This window comes from Bos indicus x Bos taurus, chromosome 24 (assembly GCF_003369695.1).
Source record: "Bos indicus x Bos taurus breed Angus x Brahman F1 hybrid chromosome 24, Bos_hybrid_MaternalHap_v2.0, whole genome shotgun sequence".
Lineage (NCBI taxonomy): Eukaryota > Metazoa > Chordata > Mammalia > Artiodactyla > Bovidae > Bos > Bos indicus x Bos taurus.
The window spans coordinates 33,151,674-33,171,706 of NC_040099.1; the positions used below are offsets into that span (position 1 = coordinate 33,151,674).

At 46.7% G+C, this 20,033-nt stretch overlaps 1 protein-coding gene across 3 annotated transcripts in view; it reads left to right on the forward strand.

Moving 5' to 3' along the window:
* Positions 1-1,782: 1,782 nt before the first annotated feature.
* Positions 1,783-20,033, forward strand: part of ANKRD29 (ankyrin repeat domain 29) — a 47,819-nt gene continuing 29,568 nt past the window's right edge. Inside the window, exons 1-4 of one of the 3 annotated variants that reach the window (XM_027525907.1) lie at positions 1,815-1,929; positions 2,510-2,556; positions 15,614-15,724; positions 18,674-18,772. In XM_027525907.1, the coding sequence (XP_027381708.1) occupies positions 2,554-2,556; positions 15,614-15,724; positions 18,674-18,772 (213 nt within the window). In that variant the 5' untranslated portion in view covers positions 1,815-1,929; positions 2,510-2,553. Of the gene's footprint in view, positions 1,930-2,509; positions 2,557-15,613; positions 15,725-18,673; positions 18,773-20,033 lie in introns of all 3 variants that reach the window. The other 2 variants (XM_027525906.1, XM_027525908.1) reach the window with 2 other exon arrangements.

Below are 20,033 nucleotides of genomic sequence, written 5' to 3' on the forward strand. Positions count from 1 at the left end.
TTATGTCTTTTATGAACTTCAACTTGAAGCTGTATTTTTTAACTTTTAAATTAAAAATTCATTACAAATTTATTTGAGGAAAAGGAAGAGGCTTAAACAGAGATGACAAGGAGAATGAGTGGATTCCTGTAGTAGGAGGGTGTGAGATGTCCACTTTTACTTTCACATTCAGATTTTCTAGAAAGGCTATTACTGCTTTTTATACTTTAAAAATAATATATTTTTAATTTTTAAGAAATGTGACTCTCCCACTTTTATTTCCCTCAAATCAGTCCTGGGCAATCAGCCAGCAGTTTGTATGAGGCAGTGGACAATGCCTGCCATACATACTGTGGGTGCGCAGGAAAGGTCAAGAGGAGGAGCTTTCATGTATGTTTCAAATTGTGCCCTTCACCGTCAGAAAGGAAAATACCATTTACCATTCACTCAATCAAAAGGCTTTTTTCCCAGGTTTTTTCTACAAGAGGAACAAAACTCAGATTCTTAGAAAAGAAAAAGAAGAAAAAGAAAACCTAGAAGGACAGAAAATAGCCATTTGAAAGAGTTGTGAGATGATGGGTTTTTTTCTCATGTTTCATTTCCATCATCATCATATTTGTGCTGTAATGAAGGTTGAGAGTCATCTGATGCAGACTGTGCCCTACTGGAGGCTGTGTGTGTATTTGTGTGTGGATGTGTGAGTAGTGTGTATACATGGATGTGTGTGGATCTATGTATTGATTGTGAACCTGTGTGTGTGGAATGTAGAGGCTGTGTAGAACTGCAGTGTATGCAGAGGCGGTGTGTGTGTGTGAGACAGAAATGTGGATGTGCATGGAGTGTGTGCATGGGAGAGAGGGTGTGTATGTGAGGGGTGCGTGTGTGTGTGTTTTTCCTCCTGAACCAAAATTTTATTTTAAATTATTAGGTTTTTAGTGCATACGAAACATTTTCATAATGTAGGGAGAAGGCCATGGCACCCCACTCTGGTCCTCTTGCCTGGAAAATCCCATGGATGGAGGAGCCTGGTAGGCTGCAGTCCATGGGGTCGCTAAGAGTCGGGCACGACTGAGCGACTTCACTTTCACTTTTCACTTTCATGCATTGGAGAAGGAAATGGCAACCCACTCCAGTGTTCTTGGCTGGAGAATCCCAGGGACGGTGGAGCCTGGTGGGCTGCCGTCTCTGGGGTCGCACAGAGTCGGACACGACTGAAGCGACTTAGCAGCAGCAGCAGCAGGACATATAAGGATGTCAGCACATTGAACTACAACAGAAAATTTCTTATACAACTTTTGAAACATTGATATGCTTGTTTCTCTTGTGTATGAATGGCACCGTTAGCTTAAATCAGCTTTGTCGTGGATTATCAAGTAGGTTAAAAGCAGAGCTGGGTTTCCAGCTAGGGTTGAAAACGTGGCTAGGGTTGTGTGTGTGTGGAGGCTGGAGAGTGTGCACAGGTGGGGTGTTCAGTTTGGAGTGTGAGAGAGTGAGTCTGGATGTGTGCAGAGTGATGTGAGGTTGTGAGTGTGCAGCGGTGCGTGCATGAACCTCGTGTGTGTGTGTGTGTGTGTGCGTGTGTGTGTGTGTGGTGTGTGCACAGTGCAAGCGGAGTTGGGAGTGTTTGTGTGGCAGGTACGGAGGTGCGGGTGGGGTGGGGATGGGAGGGTAGGGGGATGGGGGAGGGTCGTCTGGGGGGTGCCCCTTCCCTCCCCTCCTTCGTCCCCCCTCCTTCTCCCTCCTCCCACCCCCCTCCTTCCTCTCCCCTCCCCCTCCTCCAGCACCCGGCCCGGCCCGGTCTGCGGCGGCGGGAGCGCGCGGCGCCGCGGAGGCCGCCCCTCTGCGGAAGGCGGCGGGAGAGGGAGGGAGGCAGGGCCGTGCAGGCGTCCAGGCCGGAAGCGCGCGGGGCCCGGCTGGGCGGCCGCGGACATGTGCAAGATGTCGTTCAAGGTGAGCGCCGCGCCTGCCTGAGGGCGCGCTGGGCGGGCGGCAGACCTGCAGCCGCGGGGCCGGCACCCTCCGTCCGCCCGGAGCCGCCGCGGGCCCGCAGGATGGGGTGGGCGCCGCCCCGAGGTGGCCTGCAGGGACCGGGAGGGAGCGGCCGGGGACCTGGGGGCGCGGGCTCTGCGGGAAAGGCTCTGCGCACTTCTGACTGCAGGTGCGGTGAGCCGGACGGCGGGGACTGTCGCCGGGGTAACGGGCGGGCGGGGGCGGGGAAGGAGCCCTGGGTCTGCGCTCCTCGCGGGGACCGGGCTGCGGCACCGATTCCTGCATCCGTGTTCCCGAACGCCAGCCGCCCCACTGCTGCTTCCTCCCGGAATACTTTTTCGACGCTGGAGCTGAGGGACCAGCGCAGAGCGAGCTGCAATTGATTACCAAAGAGTTTATTAAAGTCATTTGTTTAACCCCCGCATTTTCGGGTTCATTTCGGGAAAGTGAGGTTCATTGATTTGCCTCTATTGAAGATGTTTTTAAAAATATATTAGTTAAAATGTACTGAGCACATATAATGTGCCCTACTCTGATCCAGGGGCTCCACGGTTCAAGTTCTGAGTCTTCCGGAGGAACCACGAGATGGTAGGTACTTTGCCCCCACCCCCCATCACCATCACCACCACCTTTTCTAAGTAAGAAAACTAAAACATGGAGAAGTTAAGTAACTTCCCACAACCGTTCAGCCAGTGAGCGAATGGTGTTCAGACTGAAACCCTAGTGAGTCTGGCTCTATAGCAAGTGTGGTCCCAGCTCTTACAATAGCTTATTTAAGCAGAGGAATGACATGGTGAGATTTGCACGTCAGAAGGATCTCTGGCTACAATTTGGGGTTGGGCTTCCCGGGTGGCTCAGTAGTCAAGAATCCACCTGCAATGCAAGAGACACTGGTTTGATCCCTGTGTCAGGAAGATCACCCCGGAGAAGGAAATGGCAACGCACTCCAGTATTCTTGCTTGGGAAATCCCATGGATAGAGGAGCCTGGCTGGCTGTGGTCCATGGGATCACAAAAGAGTAGGACATGACTTAGGGACTAAACAACGATAACAGTTCAGAGAATAGAACCGAGCTGGGAGACCAGTCAAGACTGTGTTGGGGACATCTTGTTAAATGGTACCAGACTAGGGCACAGATTTTGAGAATGGAAGAAAACAGACAAACGTTGAGTGACTTAAACATTTTTAATCAGCAGAATTCAGTGATGGATGTTATTCACTGGGTTAGGGAAGGGCAGAGAGATAAAGATAAAATGTTTGGTGTGGGACATGTAAAGTTTCAGGATGGAGGTGAGTCCAGGTAGAGATGTTGGTTAGACAGATGTGCAAACTGGGAGCCCAGGAGGGTAGTCTAGGCAGGAAACAGAGATGACATTTAAGAGTGAGCAGTGTTAAATGGTCGTTGAACCCATGGGAATGAACGTGGCTGCCCAGTGAGATAATTTAAAGGTTATAAATTAGAGGACTGAGAACAAATTCTTAAAGAACCTCAGGACTTAAGAATGAGCAGAATAAGAGAAACCCATTGAGAAAAAGGTGGGGGGGGGGGGGGCGGGGGAAGGCAGACAGAAATGTATGAGAAAAATCAGAAGCATGTGCAGCCATTAAGCCAAGAATCTCTAGCCTTTGAATAAAGGTGGAGAGGGATGCAGAATTAAATACCTCAGAGAAATCAAACAAGCTCAGAATCGAAAAGTGCCCATTGAACTTAGTAACAGGGCAGGCTCTGGTGACCTTGTTGAGAACAGTTTCAATGCAGTGTTGTGTTCAGAAGCCAGACTGTAATAGCTTAAAAAGAGAGTGGGTGGGAACCACAAATGGAGAGAACTCTTTCAAAAAATTGGAAACAGTGACTGCGGTGGGAATCCAGACTTGGCCAAGGGTTTGTTTGCTTTAAAATGGTAGAGACTTGAGCATCTCTATTTTTTTATTATTATTATTTTTGGTTGCACCACATAGCTTGGAGGATCTTGGTTCTGCTGAAAGTGAAAGTCATTCAGTTATGTCCAACTCTTTGCAACCTGATGGGCTATGCAGTCCATGGAATTCTCCAGGCCAGAATACTGGAGTGGGTAGCTGTTTGCTTCTCCAGGGACCTTTCCAACCCAGGGATTGAACCCAGGTCTCCTGCATTGCAGGCAGATTCTTTACCAGCTGAGCCACCAGGAAAGCCCAAGAATACTGGAGTAGGTAGCCTATGCCTTCTCCAGTGGATCTTCCCAACCCAGGAACCGGTGTCTCCTGCATTGCAGGTGGATTCTTTACCAGCAAGGATTGAACCTGAGCCCTCAGTGAAAGCATGGACTGCCAGGGAAGTCCTGATCATCTTTAAATGATAATGGGACATTTCAACAGTAAACAGACAACCCAGTTTTGAAATGGGCAAAGGATCTGAATAGAAGTTTCTCCAAGGAGATATACAAATGGCCAATAAGCCACTGAAAGGATATTTGACATCAGTAGCCAGGGACAGAGGAGCCTAGTGGGCTGCCGTCTATGGGGTCACACAGAGTCGGACACGACTGAAGCAACTTAGCAGCAGCAGCAGCCATCAGGAAATGCAAATCAAAACTGCAGTAAGACACCACAGTCACACCCTTTACGATGATTACAGTCAACAAGACAGACAATGACAAACATTGGCAAGAATCTGGAGCAATTGAGAACAACAACAAAAGAATGTGGAGAAATTGAAAACAACAAAAAAGAATGTGGAGAAATTGGAACCCTCCTACATTACTTGCAGCAGTGTAAAATGATACAGCAATAATAGAGAACAGTCTGGTCATTCTTCAAAAAAATTAACCATAGAGTTGCCATATGACCCCACAATTCTGCTTCTAGATGTATATCCAGGAGAAATGAAAACATATGTCAGGAATTTGTATCTCATGGTGGTGGAGACTGGGAAGCCCAAGATCAAGCTGCTGACAGTTTTAGTTTCTGGTGAGAGCCTACTTCCTGGCTTGCAAGCAGCTACTTTCTGACTGTATCCTCAGATAAGAGAGCTCCAGTGTCTTTCTTTCTTTGTAAGGGCACTAACCCCACCATGGGGGCTCCACCCTCATGGTCTAATCTAAACCTAGTTACCTCCAGACATCACACTGTGGGGTTAGGACTTCAATATACGAACTCGGAGAGGAGAGGATGCAAAGATTCAGACCATAACATGGTGTATCCATATGATGGATCATTCAGTCAACAAAAGGAATGAATCTCTCATACATGCAGCAATGGGGATGAACCTTGAAAATATTATGTTAAGTGAAAAAGGCCAGACACAAAAGGCTCCATGTTACGGGGTTCCATTTATATGGCGTTAGTCACTCAGTCGCGTCCGACTCTTTTGCAGCCCCATGGACTATAGCCCACCACGCTTCTCTGTTCATGGAATTCTCCAGGCAAGAACACTGGAGTGGGTTGCCATTCCCTTCTCCAGGGGATCTTCCTGACCCAGGGTTCAAACCTGGTGACTCCTGCATTGCAGGCAGATTCTTTGCCATCTGAGCCACTAGGGAAGCCCCCCTACCCCATTTATATGAAGTGCCCAGAATAGGCAAATCCATAGAGACAGAAAATAGATTAGTGGTTGCCAGGAGTTGGGGGAGAAGGGGGTAATGGAGAGTGATTGTTAATAGGTATGAGGTTTCTCCTAGTTGATGAAAATATTCTGGGATAAGGTGATAGTTGTAAAACCTTGAGATTAAAATAAAACCCACTGAATTATATGCTATAAAAAGATGGGTTTGGGGAGTTTTTTTGGCAGTCTTTGTTTTTTTTTTAGTTTTGAATTTTTTATTTTGTATTGGGGTACAGCCAGTTAACAATATTGTGATAGTTTCAGGTAAACAGTGAAGGGACTTAGCCATACATACACATGTATCCATTCTCCCCCAAACCCCCCTCTAAAAAGATGAATTTTATGGTATTGGGTTGGCCAAAAAGTTCATTTGGGTTTTTCATCATAGTTATGGGAAAACTTGAATGAACTTTTTGGCCAGCCCAGGATGTGAAGTATTAGTTCTAAAACTAAAGTAAGTCATGTCAGACTCTTGTGACCCCATGGACTGTAGCCCACCAGGCTACAGAGCCCACCAATCCCTCTGTCCACGGGATTTTCCAGGCAAGAATACTGGAGTGGGTTGCCATTTCCTTCTCTAGGGAATATTGCCCACCCAGGATCAAAGCCGGGTCTCTTGCATTGCAGGCAGATTTTTTTACTGACTGAGCCAAGTATCTCAGCACAGAAGTGTTTTAAGATGGCAGCAGGGAGTGCTGAGAAGGCTTCTGCGTGGAGAGGATGGTCTAGCTGAGTGCTGAAGTTCTCAGAAGTGGGAGAGCAGAGACACTGATCGAAGGCCAGGATGAACTCAGAATTTGGGGTGGGCAGAAGGGAAGGTGCCAACATTTTCAGTGAAGAAAGAAAAACGATCCAGAGGCCACAGCTACTTTGAGGTGAGGCAGAGGATGAGAAGGTGGGATGGCCTGAGTCTTGAAGCAGCAGAGATGTGTACACCTGCTGAGAAGGGGTGTCTGGAAGCCAGGTGAGGAGGGTCCAACCTCGTTCCCCATCTTAGGGTTGCTATGGGAGCAGGTTCAGCACCGCCTCCCCGCACTCCCCTCCCCTACACCCCACCCAGGGAGACAGGAAGCTTGGTGCTAGGTAAAGGAGGAAGGCAGTTGATTTTTTTAGAAAGTAGAGGAATTCTAAAAGGCACAGAGAGAAGATTTGAGGGACAGCGGGGGAGAGTTGCAGGCTGGGTGACTAATCGTGTACCAGCCCCAGCTGGAGAAGGCAATGGCACCCCACTCCAGGACTCTTGCCTGGAAAATCCCATGGGTGGAGGAGCATGGTGGGCTGCCGTCTGTGGGGTCGCACAGAGTCGGACACGACTGAAGCGGCTTAGCAGCAGCAGCAGCCCCAGCTAATATCATGTCGTTTAGTCGCTCAGTCATGTGACTCTTTTACGACCCCCATAGACTGTAGCCCATCAGGCTCCTCTGTTATGGGATTTACCAGGCAAGAATTCTGGAGTGGGTTGCCATTTCCTTCCCCAGGGGATTTTTCCCAACTCAGGGATCAAACCCGTGTCTCTTACGTCTCCTGCACTGGCAGCTTTACCACTAGTGCCACAATGTGCCCACAGCCCACGATAAAAATACAGGACGTCCCTGGTGCTCTAGTGGTTAAGACTTCCCCTTCCAACGCAGGGTGTGTGGACTTGATCCCTGGTTGAGAAGCTATAAGATTCCACATGCTTCTTAGCCAAAAATACAAGACATAAAACAGAAGCAGTATTGTAACAAATTCAAAAAAGACTTCAAAAAAAAGTGGTCCACATTAAAAAAAAAAAAGAATCTTTAAAAAACTAGCAACTTTTGGGAATTCTCTGGTAAGTCCTGTGGTTAGTACTCAGTACTTTCAGTGCCTGGGCTCCAGGTTCAGTCCCTGGTTGGGGAACTAAGATTCACAACCACTTTTAGTGTACATTTTCGGAAGGGTTTTTATAATATTGCCTTTAAAATTATTTAGCAACAAATAATATTTAATTGTGACTTCTTTGGTGGCTCAGTGGTAAAGAATCCACTTGCCAGTATAGGAGACACAGATTCGATCCCTGGATTGGGAAGATACCCTAAAGAAGGAAATGGCAACCCACTCCAGTGTTCTTGCCTAGGAAATCCCATGGACAGAGGAGCCTGGGGGGCTGCAGTCCCTGAGGTCGTACAAGAGTCACTCATTCAGACAAGAGTGACTAAACAACAGAAACCTTTCATTTACATTTGCCCATGCTGCTGCCGCTGCTCAGTCGCTTCGGTCATGTCTGATTCTGTGCGACCCCACAGACGGCAGCCAAGCAGGCTCCTCCGTCCCTGGGATTCTCCAGGCAGGAATACTGGAGTGGGTTGCCATTTCCTTCTCCCATGCATGCGTGCATGCTAAGTCACTTCAGTCATGTCCAACTCTATGCGACCCTATAGACAGCAGCCAATCAGGCTCCTCTGTCCACAGGATTCTCCAGGCAAGAATACTGGAGTGGGTTGCCATTTCCTTCTCCACATTTGCCCATGATTTTTGTGCAATTCAGTAGTTCTTGTATAGTGGGAAAATCAGACCTGCTGATAATATTGTGTCAGCAATATTTTGTGAAAATCATTTTTGCAATTGACATGTTAACATTTTGTAAATATTGAATGATGTTTTCATTGACTCTGATTTTGGAGCCATTGTTTCATTTTCGTAGGTGACTGAAAGGCTTGGAGGCCCTAGGCCCTTTGTTTCCAAGGCCTGCGTTGAAAAGACTCAGCTGTTGGCTGAGTCTGTGGGTGGATAAACAGGGCTTTAGAAACCACAATTTAGCTTCTTCTCGATGACTCAGAGTCACCACTTGTAGGACTATTTGCTTCTGAACCTCCAGGAGACTCGTTTTATCCTTTCTCCATTATGTTGTCAACAGTCTCTTCTTGCTGGTAGCACTTTGCCTTCAGTAAATTTCCTCTATCAACGTTTTGTTGTTGTTCAGTCGCTCAGTCCTGTCCAACTCTTTGCGACCCCATTGACTGCAGCATGCCAGGTTTCCCTGTCCTTCACCGTCTCCCGGAGTTTGTTCAGACTCATGTCCTTTGAGCCAGTGATGCCATCCAACCATCTCATCCTCTGTTGCCTCCTTCTCCTGCCTTCAGTCTTTCCCAGCATCAGAGTTTTTTCTAATGAGTTAGCTCTTCTCATCAGCTTTGGCCACCTCATCTGAAGATCTGACTCATTAGAAAAGGCAACTGATAATTTGTTCTGGTTGGGAAAAGAGATACATGTTTGCTGGAATTGTTTTTAAAGTAAAAAGAACTCAGATTGCAGGTCTGTCTTTTTTGTGGAAGAAAACTCATGGATTTCAGTACATTGACTTTGTCTTTCAGTTCAATTCAGTTCAGTTGCTCAGTCACGTCTGACTCTTTGTGACCCCATGGACTGCAGCATGCCAGCCTTCCCTGTCCATCACCAACTCCCAGAGCTTGCTCAAACTCACGTCTATTGAATCGGTGATGCCATCCAACCATCTCATCCTCTCTTGTCCCCTTCTCCTCCTGCTTTCAGTCTTTCCCAGCATCAGGGTCTTTTCAAATGAGTCAGGTCTTCCCACCAGGTGGCCAATGCATTGGAGTTTCAGCTTCAGTATCAGTCCTTCTAATGAATATTCAGGACTGATTTCCTTTAGGATTGACTGGTTGGATTTCCTTGCAGTCCAAGGCCTCTCAAGAGTCTTCAACACTACAGTTCAAAAGCATCAATTCTTTGGTCCTCAGCTTTCCTTATAGTTCACCTCTCACATCCATACATGACTACTAGAAAAACCATAGCTTTGATTCTATGTACTTTTGGTGGCAAAGTCATGTCTCTGCTTATTTAATGTGCTGTCTAGATTGGTCATGGCTTTTCTTTTGTCTTTATAACAGCTATTTCAACTTCTCAGGATTCGTTCTTCTGGGCTGAGGTTGCCAGAAGTCCAGCACAATCTATAAGTTAGACCCTAACCCAGTGAGGGGGAGTCACTATTCCAGAGCATAGATCACTAGATAAAAAATAATACCTGAGTCTTTCTTAATCATGTCTTACGGAGAGGATTTGTTGTTGTTTAGTTGCTGAGTTGTGTTTGGCTCTGCGACCCCATGGACTGTAGCTTCCCAGGTTCCTCCATCCATGGAATTTCCCAGGCAGGAATACTGGAGTGGGTTGTCACTTTCTCCTCCAGGGGATCTTCCTGACCCAGGTATCGAACCGGCGTCTCTTATGTCTCCTGCATTGGCAGGCGGGTTCTTTACCACTGAGTCACCAGGGAAGCCCTGAATGCCGGGTTCCATATTGGTGGTGGAAATTGCTCATGCCTTGGCCAGACATACAGGAACTTATACTTTCGACCCTTGTTCTGAAAGTATGTAACTTATCTTAGAATCAACTCCAGTTCATCAATCATCTGAAATTACTTGGATGAGCCACAGGAAAATAAATTGACAAAGCCATATATTTTTTTTGACAGCTTTATGAAATACAGATCACATACCGTATAACTCACCCAGTTAAACTGTCCATTCCGGTGGCTTTTTTTTTCTAGCATATTCGTAGTTGTGCAACTATGAGTACAATCTATTTTAGAATATTTTAATCAACCCCAAAAGAAACTATGTACCTGTTAGCAGTCACTGTATTCTTCTAAATAGCCTCGTTTCAGAAAACCGCTGAACTATTTCTACCTCTATCAATTGGCCTCTGCTGAACATACATGTGTTAAACAGACTTTAAACATGGTCTTGAGTTCTGAGTTTGGAGACACCTGTGTTATACAGGGCTACCTCTATGGTAGAATGCCTGGGTAGATAAATCACTTACTTTTTTTTTTTTGTCCGAAGTTTAGCTTTTTGGAAAACCCACAGTGTTTTTTTTTTTTTTTTTTTTAATATTTTATTTATTTGGCTGCCTCGGGTCTTAGTTGCGTCATACGGGATCTTTCGTTGTGGCGCATGGACTCTCTAGTTGTGGCACGAGGGCTCAGTAGGTACAGTGTACAGGCTTAGTTGCTCCTTGGCATGTGGGATCTTAGTTCCCCGACCGGAGATTGGACCAACTTCCCCTGCATTGCAAGGTGGAATTTTAGCCACTGGCCCACCTATGGAAGTCCCCTAAATTATCTACTTTTTCTCTGTGGTTTCCTATCATTTACAGAAGTGTAATGATACTTACAACACAGGTTTAACGGTCAGTTAATGTTTTTAAAGTGACTCTGTAAATTTCAGCCATTTAGCACAGAGTGGAACGGTAAGATCTCAAAAACCTCCTCCTGCACGTGGTCTCTCCACCCTTCTTATCTCCTCATTTAATGTGGCTTCTAACACCAGAGAAATTCATCATTGAACAAAGCCAGTGTTCTCTTGATTAAATTAATTGTACACACTTAAAATCCACATGATTCTCAACTGTTTTTTAAGCCAGTTGAGATCTCTACCCCCTCTTAGCTTTTAATTAAAATTCCATGTTTGTGCAAGTAACAACTTCCCTTCTGTGTTTCTCTCCCCTTCCTTCCTGTATTTAATTTCTGGTAGTGTGCTAATGAGCAGTGTGTGAGCCAAAATTCTAGCAGTAAAGGGGGGCTGGGGAAAGAGAAGAGAAGATGGCATATGTGGAAGGTTGTGCCCTGGTTTTCTCACAGGGTATAAGATATAGGATCTCAGACTCTGGACCCAAACAGAGTTAGGTTTGAATCCTAGCTCTGTTACTTTCTAGCTGGATGACCTTGAGTAAGTCATTTTTGTGCCTCAGTTTCCTCATCCTAAAATTGGGAACAGTAGCATCTACCTTGTGAGATTGTTCTGGGAATTAAAAGTGTTAGAGCAATGGGAGTGCTCAGCACGCTGCCTGACACAGAGCACTACCCAGCATAGGCTGTCGATGCTGTAACTCGTCATATCACACCGATAACCTGATGCCAGAGACGCGGAAAACCAAGAAAGAGATTAAATCGTCATCACAGGATTGGTGAAGTGCCTTAGGATTTGTGTGAGGCATTTTCACATGCATCAGCTCCTTTCAAGGCTTAAGGGCTGCCCTTTATAAACCGCATTTTAGGGTTATGTGCATATTGTGCCCAGAGGAAGTTTGGAAGTTTACCAAGCAATGTGGTCTGTAAAGAGAAGGCCAGGGGACTTTCTCTGTTGGCAGAAGAGGAGCTTGGCATGAGGTTAGGAAGGGGGTCACTGGGGAGGCCACTGCCTGTTTCTTGCTGTCTCGGGAGGAGACTTCTGCAGGAGGCGGGCAGTGGGATGGCTGAAAGCCTAGCCTCGAGCTCCAGACTGCCTGGGGCTGCAGCCTGCCTTGTTGTTCTCACTTACGTCATCTGAGAAGTCGGGTAGTAATGTTCCCACTTCACTGAGCTGTGTTGCAGAGGATGTGCCAGTGGTATGGAATAAGCACTTGGTAAGAAATATCTTGGGCTTCCCAGGTGGCGCTAGTGGTAAAGAACTCGCCTGCCAGTGCAGGAAACATAAGAGACACACGTTCCATCCCTGGGTGTGAAAGATCCCCTGGAGGAGGGCATGGCAACCCACTCCAGTCTTGCCTGGAGACTCCCATGGACAGAGAAGCCTGGTGGGCTACAGTCCATAAGGTCACGAAGAGTCGGACATGACTGAGCAACTAAGCACAGGAGGACTCTGCTTTTAGAGCTCACATTTCTTGAGTGTTTACTATCAAAGTGCATTTGCACATATTACCTCATTTATCCTCTAACAACCCGTGACAGAGGCACAGTTGACCTTCTGTGTTTGCAGATTCTGCATTTGTGGATTCAACCACAGACCAAAAATATTCAGAAAATTTCAGAAAGTTCAAAGCAAGAGAGCTTGAATTTGCCCTTCACTGGCAACTATTTACATAGCACTTACATCGTGTAGGGTATCATAAGTAACCCACAGATGATTTAAAGTATATGAGAAGATATGTGTAGGTTATATGCAAATAGTTCATATGCAAATACTGTGCCAATTTATATAAGAGACTTGAACATCCACAGATTTTGGTATCCGCAGGCAGTCCTGGAACCAATCCCCCAAGGATATTGCCTATACTAGCACTATGAATATTATTCTCACTTTCCTGGGGCACAGAGGACTTAAATAACCTCCCCAAGGTCACAGAACAGGGACACAGCAGGGTCAGGACTTGAACTCGGCTCTCTCTTACCCCAAATCAACAACTTTCTCATGCCTCCACCTGCCAGTAAATCAAGCCCTGGAGGGAAAAATGAAAGATTTACACCTTTTCCCAAAGCTCAGTTTCTGGAACCTTCTACAACACGGGGATGTCTAGCTTGTGCAGGAGAGGAATCCCCGAGGCCATTCTAAAGGCAGGAGAGACTCCTGGTCGGAGACATTATTATGACCATAGAAGCTTGTGGTTTACAGATGGTTTTTGAAAGGCATTTGGGGTTAAAGTGAAACAGAATCACCGAAAATGATTTACAGTTTACTTCTCTCAAGTTCTCATGTTTCCGGAAAAGCCAGCAGAGCTGTTTCCATGGTGCATATTAAATTCTCTTCCTGATTCACCCTCCCATACTTCATCCTGGCCTCGTGCAGTGTTTCTTATTAAAGGGGCATTGTTTCATGATTTATATACAAGTCAAACCAGCCTGCCATGGCTTCTTGCAGTAACATCAGGCCCAGCCTGGTGTAAAAGCCACAGACACTGCGTGTGAAAACTGAGACAGTACAGTTTACACCTTAAGGGGAAGCAAATGGTTCACCTGCAATTTAAGGTGAATTGTTTTCCCTCCTAACAGAGCCAGGAAAGCATTGCAAGTATGTTTGTAATCTGCTTATCACTCCCTGCTTGGCCACGCTCTCATCCAAGAATGCACAAGAACACTAAGTTGGGTATGTGCTGAAGGGCTTCCCAAGTGAAAACCTCCCGCCCCAGCTGCTGCCACCCCTCTGCCACCCCTGGACTTTCACTGTGTTGGCTCCTCAGAGCAGCCAAAACTGTTGGTGTCTGCTTTTTAACTTATTGAGGTGAGTTAGGTACTGTTAGGGCTTCCCTCATAGTTCAGTTGGTAAAGAATCCTCCGGCAATGCAGGACACCCCAGTTCAATTCCTCGGTCGGGAAGATCAGCTGGAGAAGGGAATCTAGTATTCTTGGGCTTCCCTCAGCTGGTAAAGAATCTGCCTGCAATGTGGGAGACCTGGGTTCGATCCCTGGGTTGGGAAGATCTTCTGGAGAAGGGAAAGGCTACCCACTGCAGTATTCTGGCCTGAAGAATTCCATGGACTGTATAGTTCATGAAGTCGCAAAGAGTTGGACACGACTGAGCAACTTTCACTTTCACTTTTCACTAGGTCTGTATATGAAAACGTATCGATATTCTTAGAAGATGTATTGCATATAAGACTCTCTGGGTCAGAGGAGTGCGTTGAAGAAAAAGTGTTAGTCGCTCAGTCATGTCCAACTCTTTGCGACCCCACAGGCTGTAGCCCACCAGGCTCCTCTGTCCATGGAATTCTCCAGGCAAGAATACTGGAGTGGGTAGCCTTTCCCTTCTCCAGGGAATCTTCCTGACCCAGAGATCAAACCCAGGTCTACCTGCATTGCAAGAGGAGTCTTTACCATCTGAGCCACCAGGGAAGCCCTGAGATGAGTGCTTTAATCCCACCAAAAAAAAGTATTTTTGTTAATTTGAATACTAAAAAATTTCCTGTGAATTCACCATTAGTAGCAATACTCTGATTTTAAATTTGCCCGTTGGTTCTAACTTTGTAAAGAAAGTGGATAGAAGGAAGGAAACTAGCGTTTATAAGCGCATACAACATGCCAGATACAGTATTAGCCAATTAACCACCATTTTTAAAATTTACATCTATTTTTTAGTTGTAGTATAATTGCTTTACAGTTATATGTTAGTTTCTGCTGTACAGCAGTATGAATCAGCTGTAAGTATACATACTAATATATCTCCTCCATCTTGAGCCTCCTTTAACCTACATCATTTAATTTTTACCATAAACTTCAGGGCATGTCATGTGATCTCCATCTAAGCAAGAGGAAACCAGGACTTATCAGGGCCAGTCCATTGCCTAAAGCCAGGCCTGAAACCCAGAGCTGTCTGGTTCTGCCTGTCCTTCCGCCCCCACCATGGACTTTTCTTTGCAAATCTAAATCAATGCATTTTAGAGAAGGAGGTGGTGCTTCAGTCAGCTCTGCCACTCTGATTCTGGAGAACTGTTCTCCACCTCTGTTCCTTCCATAGTCATAGTTTCGGGGTTAACTTAGCAACTTTAAAACGACCCCACACTGGAGTGAAGGATCCACCTGAGGTCGCATAGCAACATTTCCTGCCCAGAGTTCTTTGTTCTCAACAGAAACCCCTGGCAAGTTCCAGCTGAATCAAAGAACCTTTGGTAGAGGGAGAGTGAGGCGTTTACCCAGGCAGCTGGAATTGAGTAGAAAGCATTGACTACACAGAAAGTTAGTTTGTCGCTCACTCAGTCATGTCCATCTCTTTGCAGCTCCATGGACTGTAGCCTGCCAGGCTCCTCTGTCCATGGGATTCTCTAGGCAAGAATACTGGAGTGGATAGCCCTTCCCTTTTCCAGGGGATCTTCCTGACCCAGGGATTGAACCCAGGTCTCCCACATTGCAGGAGGATTCTTTACCATCTGAGCCACAGAAAAGATGCTGGTAAACTCAGAATTGGGAGCAATTTCCCTCCGCTTAGAGATAAGAGACATTTAGGAATGTGGCAGGGAAGAAATAGCAGTTAAGCAGAACCTTGGCCTTGAAGGATGGGGGAAAATTCTTTCAAGCAAAAAGGAAACTGTGAACAAAGACATAGAGGCAGGAAAGCGAGGACATTGGTGGGAAATGGAGTATATTAATAATGCTGTGTAATCAACAACCCTGCTCTCTGCCACAGCCCCAGGGCTCGGGTTACCCGCATCCCATAGCCAAGTATACAACAATGACCCGCTGCGGGAGGAGCACTCTTTCCAATGATCAGACACATCTGGAAACTCTCCATTTTGAATGGCAGCACCTGTTTACGTAGCAGTGGTCATGTTAATGAAGGTCAATTTTAAAGATTCTGTTTCATTTTGCTTCTGCAGAAGGAAACCCCGCTTGCCAATGCGGCATTCTGGGCGGCGAGGAGAGGCAACCTGACTCTGCTCCGCCTGCTACTGAACAGCGGCCGCGTGGACGTGGACTGTAGGGACAGTGTACGGACCAGTCCATTCAGTACCCGCATGCTAGGAGCTGGCTGTCCCCCGCTGGCATGAGAGCGCCTGCTGAACACCCTGCCCTTCACAGCGCTTGTCCCCTTTTTCATGCGCTGTCCCCTTTATCTTGTGTTTGCTTGCCTCATGCTTTTCAAAAAGTCCAAAGCACCATTGCTACTGTTCAGTCGCTCAGTCATGTCCAACTCTTTGCGACCCCATGGACTGCAGCACGCCGGGCCTCCCTGTCCTTCGCTATCTCTCCTGGAGTGTGCTCAGACTTATGCAGAGTACCATGGGAAACATATCGAGGAAACCATTATCTGCATCAGACAGGAGGGGTCACAGTAGGGGAAGAAGCAGGTCAGTGGGAAATCAGAATTGGCCCAGTCCAAGAAGAAAAGGTGTGGGGGGTGATTCAGAGTAGAAGGAGGCTGCCATGGATCAAGGAGTTGGACTTTTTCTGCTGAGAGATGGAAGCCCCCCACCCAACTTCATTTCCCTCTGCCTTTGCAAACGTCAATTCACTCATCAGTGATGGCGGGGAACTAAAACAGGTCCTCCCACCCCCTGGCAGCATCACTTGCAGAGTCCTTCCCTCCAGAGGGAAGTGATCTCTGTTCTCAGCAGGACTTCACAGCTCTGGGGACTGAGAGGACCTCAGATGAGGAGAGAGAGGAGATATTTTATTTTAGGGATTAAATAGAAATGTTTTCACAGGAGCCTTCTTGTTTTCCTGAAAACAGGGTGTGCCATTTCCAGCTTTTATTACACAAATTTGGTAGGTGATATCAGCCACCAGCCCGAGTGAGGTATCAAAGTTTGCTCCCCTTTGCCCCCCGGGGCATTGGTGCAGGACAGCTCAGGGTGCATCTCCGGACCCACGTGTAACTTCCTCCCCACTTGCTCTGTGTCCCAGAGTCAGAGGTCTCTGGCTTGCCCTCAGGCTCTCGCTTTCCTCCGACCGCCAGTAGGGTTTGGCCAATAGGAGCTTTGGCGGGAATCAGAGGCTGGGAGGACAGGGATGTTGGGGAGTCTAGCCCCCCTGTCCTGTCTGGCAGTAACGCCCTCACCCTGTCTGTCCAGGGAGCCACCACCTGCCTCTCATGCTTTGGGGCCTGGGCTGGTATCGAAGCTCCATTGTCCCTCCCTCTCAGTTCTGTTCTTTGTGGTTTCCTTACAGTCAGAGCATAGCTTTATAAATAGTCCCTTTATTATGCTTTCTTCCAGTTATCCCAGTTTGAATGTACCATCTGTTCTTTGCCAGGACCCAAACTGATATGGGGTCTTGGGCATCTGTGAACTGGTTATCTGGTCTTACTGGGGGCTTGCTGGGCAGCAGTGCCATACTGGACAGATCTGGAGTGGGAACACCCCAGTTCATTGTGGTCTCACCCACTGACCATGTTGATGACCAGTTACTCCTTTTTCTTAAAGTCACCCCTTTCCAGACACCCCTGACTTCCAGCTTTGTGTCCGTTCCTACATCCACAGATCCCACTTCTTCATTCTCTTTTTCCTTTGTCCCAACCTCTGACTTTTTCTCAGTTGACCATGTTAGAGAAGTGAAATGCAATCCATAAGGAAGCATTTGGGGTAATTTGTTTTATTCATCTTCCCTTACTTTAATATAGATGAAGCCTGACATTTAAAATTTTCTTTGTGAAATGTCCAAGTGCTCTGTGCTTCCTCTAGCCTTTGATTTATTTGTATTTTGAGACCAACGTGCCCGTGATAGAAAATTTTTCTTTTTTTTAAATTAATTGTAATTGGAGTATGGTTGGTTTACAATGTTGTGTTTCTGCTGTACAGCAAAATGAGTCAGCTACACGTATACATGTATTCCCCTCTTTTTCTGGCTTTCCTTCCCTTTTAGGTCACCACAGAGCATTGAGTAGAGTTCCTTGTGCTATACAGTGGGTTCCCATTAGTTATTCAAGTCCTTGAATCATTTTTAAAATTATTTATTTATTTTATTTATTCACTTTTGGCTGTGCTAGGTTTTCATTGCTGTGCGGGCTTTTGTCTAGTTGCGGAGAGCAGGGGTCACTCTCTGGTTGCTGTGTGCAGGCTTCTCCTTGTAGCGGCTTCTCTGGTCGGACCACAGGCTGTAGGACACAAGGGCTTCAGTAGCTGCAGCACGTGGGCCCAGTTTTGCGGCTCTGGGGCTCTAGGGCACAGTCTCAGTAGCTGTGGCAAATGGGCTTAGTTGCTCTGCGGCATGTGGGGTCCTCCCAGATCAGGGATCCAATCTGTGTCTCCTGCTTTGGCAGGCAGATTCTTACCTCTGGACCACCAGGGAATCCCCAGGTCCTTGAATCTAAAGGTAGCGAAGACCGTGGCAATCATCTCATCCAATTCCTCATTTTAAAGATGAAGTAAATGAGCCCCGAAAATCGTGAGCCGTGTGCCCCTCAATGTGCTGGTGGCCCCCGGGGCTCCTGACTCTCACTTCTGTGGTCTCTCATTGCATCTTTACCTGAATCAGTTTGAAGACAAAGAATTTTAAACTCAGAAAACTGACTGCTGCTGCTGCTGCTGCCAAGTTGCTTCCATCGTGTCCGACTCTGTGCGACCCCATAAACCCCACCTTTTTGCATTAATAATGGTGTTTTGGCTCAGGAATCATTTCATAGGAGTCATAAAATCAGGCCATTCCATTGCTGCTGCCTCAAAACACGGTAGCCATGGATCACTTGGACTGTGTTTCTGACGGTAATGGAAGTAAGTGAAAGTTTAAATTGAAAACTCCAGCCTCAGCATTTTGTCATTTTGCTTTCTCCTGCATCGTCTGCATTATAAGATTATTCATGAGGCAGTTTTCTTTACTGTGGGAGCTGTTGAGCTCAGCTCAGCCAAGTCCTGGGAGGAGCTGACCTTGGCAGCCTCTTCTCCAGGTGCCTCTCTGATGTCATGGTGGCCTAACTGCTCACGTGTCTCTCCTCCCCCCAGCACGGCACCACGCTCCTCATGGTCGCCTCCTACGCTGGCCATATAGACTGTGTGAAGGAGCTTGTCCTGCAGGGAGCGGACATCAATCTCCAGAGAGAGGTAGGTCAGGTTGGCACGTGAATAATAGTAATGCTGGTGACAGAGCTGTGAAGTTTGCACAGTAGTGAATTGCTAAGAAGGACTCAATGGACATGAATTCAAGCAAACTCTGGGGCATAGTGGAGGACAGAGAAGCCTGGTGTGCTGCGGTCCATGGGATCGAAAAGGGTTGAATACGACTTAGTTATTGAACAACAAGGACTAGAGTACAGCCATCCCAACAAATCTGGGGGGATTGGTTCCATGACACCCCCCATCCTGCGGATACCAGAAGCCACTGATGCTCAAGTCTTTTATATAAAGTAGCATAATATTTGCATATAACTACACACATCTTCCCAAATACTTCTAATATCTCTAGATTACTTACAATACCTATGTTTGGTTGCTTCAGTCATGTCCAACTCTTTGCAACCCTATGGACTGTAGCCCACGAGGCTCCTCTGTCCCTGGGATTCTCCAAGCAAGAATACTAGAGTGGGTTGCCATGCCCTCCTCCAAGGGATCTTCCCGACCCAGAGACTGAACTCATGTCTCCTGCTCTCCTGCATTGCGGATGGATTCATTACCCACTGAGCCACCTGGGAAGCCCACTTATGTAAATAGTTGCTGGTGCATGGGAAAAAAGTTAGAACTTTCTGGAATTTTTTCAGTTTTTTTTCTGTGGTTCATTGAATCCACGAATGCAGAACTTACCGATACTGAAGGATGACTCTAATCGTTGCTTTTTTCCTATGTGACATTAAGCTCAGGTTGCAGACCATGTTGTGTCTAAAGAAGGCCCAGGAAGGACTATTGGTTGTACTTTAACTGAACAAAACTTCTCAGGCCCTTGTTGCATCTGACATAACCAAACCTCCTTAAACATTCATATGGTTCACCCTGAGCCTAAGTCAGTTCTTCTTTCTTCCCTTGGGATGAGATGTTATAGAATGTATAGGATTTTCATAGAGATCTTTATATTTTTAGAAGGATTGGGTCACCCACCTGTTATTAGGGAGGCTCACTGGCTAACCTACCTCAGCCATCTTCACCAAACCATGTCTACAGAGGGCTTCTCTGACCAGCCATGTGTCAAATAGGTTTTCCCCAAAAAATACCACATGGTGAATATCAGACTGAAATGGGAGCCTGTTTGTACACTCATTCAAGGGAGTCCCAACCATCCAGAGGATCCAGTCTTGGTCCGATGCAGAGGAGCAGTGGAAGGCTGGGCATTCAGGCCTGGGGAGGCTGCATGAATTTCCAGACCAGTCCAGGG